Source organism: Lutra lutra, chromosome 1 (genome assembly GCF_902655055.1).
Source record: "Lutra lutra chromosome 1, mLutLut1.2, whole genome shotgun sequence".
Classification (NCBI taxonomy): domain Eukaryota; kingdom Metazoa; phylum Chordata; class Mammalia; order Carnivora; family Mustelidae; genus Lutra; species Lutra lutra.
Window position 1 is genome coordinate 222,965,262 of NC_062278.1, and position 8,458 is coordinate 222,973,719.

The 8,458-nt window shown below is 65.7% G+C and overlaps 1 protein-coding gene across 3 annotated transcripts; it reads right to left on the reverse strand.

Moving 5' to 3' along the window:
• Window positions 1-545: 545 nt before the first annotated feature.
• On the reverse strand, window positions 546-8,009 carry WDR18 (WD repeat domain 18). Of its 3 annotated transcripts, XM_047707548.1 has the most exons (11): window positions 7,655-8,009; window positions 6,268-6,378; window positions 4,339-4,472; window positions 3,980-4,121; window positions 3,406-3,549; window positions 3,252-3,316; window positions 3,042-3,166; window positions 2,711-2,877; window positions 1,883-1,951; window positions 1,610-1,773; window positions 546-1,579 (listed from the first exon to the last, which is right to left on the reverse strand). In XM_047707548.1, exons 1-10 carry the CDS (start codon window positions 7,862-7,864, stop codon window positions 1,642-1,644), a joined length of 1,299 nt encoding a protein of 432 aa, XP_047563504.1. In that variant the 5' UTR covers window positions 7,865-8,009; the 3' UTR covers window positions 546-1,579; window positions 1,610-1,641. The 3 variants fall into 3 exon arrangements, with proteins under 3 accessions (XP_047563504.1, XP_047563493.1, XP_047563514.1); XM_047707537.1 differs by having other exon boundaries at window positions 546-1,773; XM_047707558.1 differs by lacking the exon at window positions 7,655-8,009 and adding an exon at window positions 6,560-6,771 and having other exon boundaries at window positions 546-1,773.
• Window positions 8,010-8,458: the final 449 nt, after the last annotated feature.

The following is an 8,458-nucleotide window of genomic DNA, read 5'->3' on the forward strand; positions in this document are numbered from 1 at the left end:
CATTTCCACAAGACATGGACACGATCCTGTCGGGAAGAGCAGGCGCCCTGCTGGACGCCAGCTGTGCATGGGCTCCCCAGACCTAGAGAGGGTATACCCCTGACCCATGAGGAAACCGAGTCTGGGGCTCAGGGGTGGCATGTGCAAGGCTGTGTGGTGACTGGAGGACATCAGTGGGCCCTGCCCCCTGCACATCTGGGCATCCAAACTCCTCCCGCTGTGCCACAGAGGGAGCACGGGCAGCCTTCCAGGCGGGCACCGGAGACCGTCTGCATGGTGACATGCCAGGCCGGCCAGGTGTCCCCTACTGCCCTCAGGCTGGAGTCAGGTCCCAGCACCCCCATCCCCAGGAACCAGGAGCCCCACGGTCTCCTCGGCCCCCAGGTGCAGGGTGGGACATGGTGACACAGCTGGGGGGACCTCAGACTAAATCCTCGGCATGAGCAGGGGGGCAAGGCACCCCCAAAGGTCGAAATCCCCAGCTTGTTCACGGCCCCTGCCGGCCCCCCTTCTGGGCACCAGGCCCCCAGAATAAGACACACGTCTCCTACCAAAACGTTTAATGATGGAAGCCGCGTGGGCAGCCGAGGCCACGGGCACTGGGGGATCGGGGAGCCAATCTCAGCCACACCTGAAACCCTCCCCTACCTTCCAGACCTGGGCACCAAGCGGTGAGGACTGAGCTCCACCAGCAGATGGGAACATGGAGGCCCCCGTGCTCGGGGCAGGGAACGGAGCGCCAAGCCCCCAGCCGTGTGGGCTGGCACTGCCAGGACCTGGCCTGCCCCTCAGCTGCTGTGACCCCCTCCCCAGCCTGGCCTTGAGAGGCCGCTCCGTGTGTGGTGGGGCTTTTGGCGTGATGGCCCCGTTAGCCAGCAAGACCCCTCACCTGATGGGGCAGGCCCCCTCAGGCCCCACCTCGGCTGCTGTGCGGCTGGACCACCGGCTAGGGTGCAGAGCCCAAGAGCACAAACCCAGTGTGGACCAGCTCTGGTTGCAGCTGCAACCACACGGAGTTTCTGGATCATTAAGCCAAGCTGTTAGTCAGGGACAGTTTTCTGGAAGGTTCCAAGGTTTGCTTTGGGGCCCATGTGTCTGGGCTGGACTCCAGGGACTGGCTGGCTGCGGGTCACATCCCTAGCGCAGTACGGACACCTGGCCTCCCTCCGACCTTTCGCGCCAACAAGAAACACTTTTGCTGAGCGGGGTAGGCACGCATCCCTCTGGAGGACCCTGGCCCAGGACTGTCCACCTGCGAGCCAGCTGCCCTGACTCAGGTTGGGGGGACCCATGGGAGGCTACTGGAGGAACGGGACTGAAGGGACCACAGTGCGCTCTCTGAACCACGCGCCCCCCAGCGCCCCCTCCCACTGAGTGTGGCCTGGCCCTCCTAGGGGAGCCATGGCCCTGGGGCAGCCGACAAGGGTCTGGAAGTCTGAGAACCGTGGCTTCTGGGTCCTGCCACAGATCCTGGTGAGCGCGGGGGCCGCCCCGTGGCACAGAGATGAGCCCAGAGAAAAGGGGCTTTTAGTCTTTTTGTTAAAAACAGAACAGCACCAAAAGGCCCCGCGGAGCACGGAGCACGGCGGCTGAGCCCGGAGAGCACGGCCCCTCAAGGGGCAAGCGCTCCCAGCCCGCGGCTCACTTGGCCGGGCGCGTGATGACGCGTGTGGAGAAGTCGAACAGGTCTCGGTTGACTTTGCGCAGGTTCCGCACCTCGTCCTCCAGCTCGGCCACACGGACTCGCAGTTGGTCCTGGCCACCCAGGACGCTCTGTGGAGGGACAGGGGCTCAGAGACCGGGGAGCCAGGGGAGCCGTCCCCACGGCCAGCGCAGGACTCAGGCTTGCCAGCTCCCTGCCAGCCCCGCCAGCCGCGCCCACCTTCTCCATCGTGCTGCTCATCACCGCGTGTAGCCGTTCCGCCCGCTCCAGGTGGCTGGGCTCCGAGCCCTGCGGCACAGGACGCTCCCTGTCAGTGCCCAGGGGCCCAGGGCAGTGCACCCCTGGGAGGGAGATGCCTGCCCGACACCTGCCCACTGCAGGGGAGACAGGTGAGGAGCCCCCACCACGCGGGGTGCGGAACCAGGGCTCTGTCAAGGCTGCGAGCTCCAACCCCCCATGCTCCCGTCTGCTCTCGCTGAGGACTCTGCCCGACAAGGCCCGGGGGCAGGGGCGCTCAGAGACCAAGGTCAGGCAGGCTCCCAATGGCAGGCCAGTCGGTCGGCCTGTGCCTCCAGCCCCAGACACAGCCTGCCGGCCCAGCCCAGCGACAGGGCTGATTGCTGCCACTGCGGCTGGGAGGCGGTCTGTGTCCCACTGGACAGCGTCTGGGCACGCGGCCCTTGGCTGGCCGCCGGGTGCTCCGTGGAGCCAGATGCCGGGCTCTCTCAGGACAGCTGTGGCCCCTTGCCGAGAGGCTCGTGGGGCTCCAGGCACGGAGACCGCGTAGCACCGGTGTGGCCCAGAGACAGGCAGGGGCCCAGGGCCCGGGGGGCAGATGGGCGTTCTGTGGGGACCCCCTGGGGTGGGTGCCAGGGGTACCAGCGCCTTCCCATCAGGCTCCGCTCCCTGCTCTGCTCCCTGGGGTGCGCGTCCACCGTCCGCTCTGTGCTCCCTGGCTCCTCCCGGAGGAGGACTCAGTCGCCACCCTGACCCCCGCACAACACCCCGAGCGGCACTCGGGGGACGTCCCTGGGGGACGGGGCCCACCTGCTGGTGGAGGCCCAGGCGCAGAGTGAAGCCCCCGCGGTGCGGCTCGTCCCCGTGCTCAGCGCCCAGCAGGTGCCTGTTGAAGTGCGGCAGGGGCAGGCCCGGCCGGAAGTCCGAGCTCAGCATGCTGACAGGTGCCAGCATGATGGCGGCGTTGGTCACAGGGCCTGCGGGGGGCGGGGGGGGGGCACGGTCACAGCGAGCCAGCCAACCCCCTCCCCTGCAACCCTGGACATGTGTCGCTGACACTGCCGCACACCCAGGCAACGCCCCGTGCTTCCCAGACAGGAGGAGCCGCCAGCTGCCCCGGCGCGTTCCGGGGGCGCCTCACCTTTGAGGGTCACGGTCCTGATGCACTGCTTGCTCTGGGTGTCCCATAGGCGCACGGTCTCGTCGTGGGAGCCCGAGAGCAGCACGCTGCCGTCGGTGGACACAGACAGACAAGTCACCTGGTTCCTGGGGACAGACATGGTGACCCTGAGCCAAGAGTGAGAAAATGGGGTCCCTTCTGCCCCCACCCCGGCGTCCACAGCCCCCGCACCTGTGCCCTCTGAACACCTTCCCGCTGTCCTGCTCCGGCTGGAAGCTCTTCTCTTTCTGCCCAGGCTGTGGAGGCCAAGAGGGCTCCTGAGCCACATCAGCCCTAGGCCCCCCGGGGCCCCCGGCTCCCCACCCCCGGCTCCTGCGGTACTCACCCAGGTGCAGAGATCCACCTGGAAGATGGAGCCGTCGCTGCCGCCGCAGAACACGTGGTACTCAGCTAGGTCCATAGTCACAGCCATGATGCCCACGTCAAAGAGCACGGACAGCAGCAGCTCGCCCGATGAGATCTCCCACAGCTGGGGGTGTGGGCGGGCGTGGGACTCCAGACGTCAGGGGAACCGGGACCACAGCCACCACCCACGGGGCCCTGGGGGCTGAGACCCAGCCTGCCCTGGGACAGGACTTGGCTCTCATGCCCGTGACCCCTGCGTTAGAGCCCCCTTGCACGTCCGGCAAAGCCCCGAGGGCTGCACTGGCCTCAAATCCCCCGAGGTCTAGCCAGGGAGCTGCTAGGAGCAGGCAGCCAAGTGGGAATTTCCAAGCCAACACAGGCCCAGGCCATCCACCCTCTGGACGTCCTTGAGGCCGGAAGCGTCAAGGGAATTAGAACTATCTGGAGCTGGCAGCCTCGGGGATGGAGACCGCTCACCGGCTCAAGCTGGCTAAGAGGCCATCAGCTCCTGGGACATGACTCAGACCCACTTGGGGTGTGTGGGGCGGTGCTACCTTCACTGTCTGGTCCAGGGAGGAGGTGGCTACCCGGGCCAGGGGACCCCCAAAGCCACAGTGCAGGTCCGTGATGGGCAGGGTGTGGCGAGACCAGACGTGCCGGGGGGACGGGGTCCTGGAGGGGTCCGCCTGCAGCACACTGTGTGGAGGGAGCAGACCTCAGCAAGGGGAGCCCACCTGGCCACCAGGCCCCTCCCAGCCCTGAAACTCCAGAGGCTCCCCATGGCCCCTGGACAGGCAGTCACCCCCACCCCCAGCCCACCTGGCTCTCGGCCCCTCCCACTCCGGGGCCCTGACCTGGCTCTGCCCACCGGCTCTGCAGCCAGACCCAGACCTGGGGGGGGCCCAGCCTCTACCTGCAAAGGCCCCACACTAGCACCAGGCAGTCCTTGCCCCCCGAAAGGAAGTGGCTGCTGTCCCCCGTGAACTGTAGGCACGACACGTCCTGGTAGTGGCGGCTCAGGATGACCAGAAGGTTCCCTGTGGAGACCTGTGAGGGTGCACACAGGTCAGGGTAGGACACAGGGTGCCGGGCCCACCCCCTGTGGCCAGGTCAGGTGGAGGCACTTGGGGACAGCCTGCCCTCCGGCAGTCTGGAAGGAACACCCAGGCTTGGCGGGCCGCCCCTCCTCCCAGCTGTCCTGCCTGCGCCTGTTCCCATCGTGTCCCCAAGTGGATGACAGTGTGGTCTGAGCTCCCACCCCTTGTCCAGCCACCCTGACCTCTGACTCCTGGGTGTCAGGTGCCCGAGGACCCCCTTCCAGTGCGGGCATGGGAGTGATGTCACCACGGCCTCCGGGGAGGGCAGGGGCCGTCTGCATGGAGCAGAGTGGCCACAGAGGAGGCTGCTGAAAGCGTGGGCCCCTCTCTTCAGGACCGGCTGGACCCGGGACCCAGGAGCAGGAAGTCACAGTCTTCAGATGCCACCACGTGGGGATGGGGATGGGTCAGTGGCTGGGGCTGAGGGAAGGGGGATGCCCCAGATGGCAGGGACAGGGGAGCCCATCACACCACCTGGGCAGTGGGATGGGCTGGGGTCCCAGACTCTGTTGTGAGCTGGACTGTGTTCTCCTAGTGCACGTTCGTATCCTGACCCCTGGGACCAAGCCTTACTTGAATAACGGAGCTCTGCGGGTCTAACCAGTGCAGACTAAGGTCATGCTGGAACGCGGTGGCCCTACACCTGAGGAGTCGTGTCCTTACAAGAGGAAACCCGGAGGCACACACACCCTTCCTCTCCCCCCTCCCCCAGACCCTGCTGAGGATTCCCAGCCTCCCTCCCTGTCCTCGTCTACACAGACGGAGGGGGGGAAAGCGGAACAGTGGCTGATGCCAGAGTCTGGCCCTCAGCCCCAGCGGCCGCCTGGGGTCGGCTGTGTGGGGCGCCCCCTCGTGGTCACGGCTCACACCGGCCCAGAAAGCTCTGAGGGAGTGGGGGAGCCAGGACCCAGAGAGGAGCGCCCAGGGGCAAGGCTGAGGAGGCCCCTCCTGGGCAGAGGGGACACGGATTTCCGCCGGGGACCCCTGCATCAAGGCAAGTTTTTCTACCATGATGGGCCACCTCTGAGAAACCCCCCCCTCAGTTTCCCTCCCTGCGTCAAAGCAACTGCTCCCTAGTTTTTGAACCACACGCCGGGGTTTCCAAGTCACAGGAGTGAAATAACTAAGCCGCCTCCCAATCCTGCGGCGCTCCGAGACCTCTGGGGAAAGGACAAATGTCATCTTACAGGCGCAGACAAGCTCGAGAAAGGCAGAGCGTGGTCACGTGTCCATGTTCTGGCCCCAAGCCCTGCATGGTCTGTGCAGGAGGTGAAGTGGGTCTCCCCCACCCACACATAACCAGCTGTTGGGGGCAACACGGCCTAAACTTTTTTCTTTTTAGATAACTTTTTTTTTTTAAGATTTTATTTATTTATTTGACAGACCGAGATCACAAGCAGGTAGAGAGGCAGGCAGAGAGGGGGAAGCAGGTTCCCCACTGAGCAGAGAGCCCGATGCGGGGCTCGACCCCAGGACCCTGGGATCACGACCTGAGCCGAAGGCAGAGGCTTTAACCCACGGAGACACCCAGGCGCCCTCTTCTTAAATATCTCATTTACTTATTTGAAAGAGAAAGCATGAGAAAGGGGGAGGAGTAAGGGGCCAGGGAGAAGCAGACTTCCCGCTGAGCAGGGAGCCCGACCCAGGACTTGATCCCAGGACCCTGAGATCATGGCCTAAGTCCAAGGCAGATGCTTTACTGACTGTGCCACCCGAGGGCCCGGACCAAACTCCCCACCTCTTACCTCCCACAGGTAGATGCTCTCCGCAATCCCCGCCAGGACATAGAGGCCATTGGGGGACGTGGTCAGACAGGTGACAGGCCCGGGACACATGATCTTCTGCTGGAGCTGGTCCTAGGGAGACCGAAACCTCTGAGCTTCATGTGGAACTCAGGAGCGAGGGGGCAGAGAGGAGCCAGAAGGAGAGGCACGAAAGAGGGTGACGCAAGGCCCGTGGAAAAGGCATCCAGTCCTCAGGCTTTGCAGGGGGAGGGGAGGCCTGCAGACTGTCCCATGGAAGCAGAACGGCACTTACTCTGGGGGTGGCGGTCAAGGCACGGAGGGTCCAGGAGGGGCTGAGAGCCCAACGGCTGCCGTCCTGGCTTCCCTAAGGTCTGGCCTGTCCCCCTGACCCTCAGTTTGTCTAATGAGACTTCACGATCGCACCAGGCAAAGTGAGAGAAAGAGCTTGTACCACGGCTTCAGGCGGCAGAACCGAGCGGCTCCAAGCTCCACAGGTTGTATTTTGGGTGTTTTTTTTTTTTTTTTAAATTTTTTTTTTTTTAGATTTTTATTTATTTATTTATTTGACAGAGAGAGAGATCACAAGCAGGCAGAGAGGCAGGCAGAGAGAGAGGAGGAAGCAGGCTCCCTGCTGAGCAGAGAGCCCGATGCGGGGCTCGATCCCAGGACTCCGAGATCATGACCTGAGCCGAAGGCAGCGGCCTAACCCACTGAGCCACCCAGGCGCCCCTGGGTGTTTTTTTTTAAAGATTGATTTATTTATTTGACAGACAGAGATCACAAGTAGGCAGAGAGGCAGGCGGAGAGAGGAGGAAGCAGGCTCCCTGCTGAGCAGAGAGCCCTATGCGGGGCTCGATCCCAGGACCCTGAGACCATGACCTCAGCCAAAGGCAGAGGCTTAACCCACTGAGCCCCCCAGGCGCCCCGTGTTTGTAAGAGGAGACCCATGGGCCCTTACCGGGAAGGGTATCTCCTTTTAGGGGAAACAAACGCATCACTCTCCGGGGCCTGGGACACCCACCTCCCGAGACCAGGAGACCCACGGAACCCCAGAGTCCTCCCTTTAATTAAATTTCGCGCTCCTAGGGCTCTCCCCACTCCCCCAGCCCATCAAGGACGATAGCCCCAAAGACCGGCACCCCACCCCGGGGCCCACCCTCCGTCCTCCGCGTGCGCGCAGCGCCCCACGTGACCCCGCCCGCCGGGCGCGCGTCTCCCTCCTCCAAGCCCCCCAGACTCGCGCATGCGCAGCGCACCCTACCCGGGGCTCCCCATCCCCACCCGGGTTCGGGGAGCGTGCGGCCCCCACCGACCCTTCGCCCGACCCCACCCTCGGGCGCCCCGCGCCCTCTCCACGAAGCGCGGGCCAGGACGCGCGCCGCCGGACCTTCCGCTGCAGCTCCCAGGCGCTGATATAGTTCTTGCCTAGTTGCGCCGCCAGCAGGTACTCGCCATTGAGCAGCGCCAGACCGCGGGGTCCGGCCTGGCCGCCACGGTACGTGAGCAGGTTGGCGCCCGAATGCAGCTCCCACACCACGCAGCTCCACAGCTGGGCTGCCGAGTCCGTACACACGGCCACTTCCATGGGAGCAGCCATGTTGCCGCCGGCCGCGCCCCGGAAGTGCGTCACGCCAGCGAGACGCGGGCTCCTGCGCCGCGGGGCTAGAGCGCCTCCCACGTCACCCGGCGGCTGCGCGAGCGAGGGGCGCGGGCCACGTGTTCCGTGCGCTGCCTGCGGGTGACCGGGGTTCCCTCCCCCGCCCGGCGGCCGGTCGAGGGGCGCCCCGCGTGGCCGGAGACCGTGGCAGGAGGCCCCGGCCCCGAGTCGCTGTGGAGACCGTGGCCCGGGGCCGCCTGCAGCGGCAGGTCCGGCCCGGCCGGTTCCGCGGGGCTTTTCCCTGAGTGACCCACGGTCTGGATTCTTGCTGTGCGGGTCACAGTGTCCGGCTCGCGTGCGCGACACGTGCAACGTGCCTGTGGACCCCGTCCGCCTGCCCCGAGCCCTGCTCCCTTCCCGAGCTCGGTGCGGGCCGCCCGGGGCCCTCCGGCCGCGTGTCCGAACGGCGGGCAGTGCCTGGAGTGCGCCCGAGGGGAGCCCTCGTGACCGTCCGCGGCCGCCGCGGGCTCGTGCCAGCGCGCGAGCCGCCGGAGCAGGACAGAGGGCCGGGGTCGCCCACCCCGCGCCGTGGGC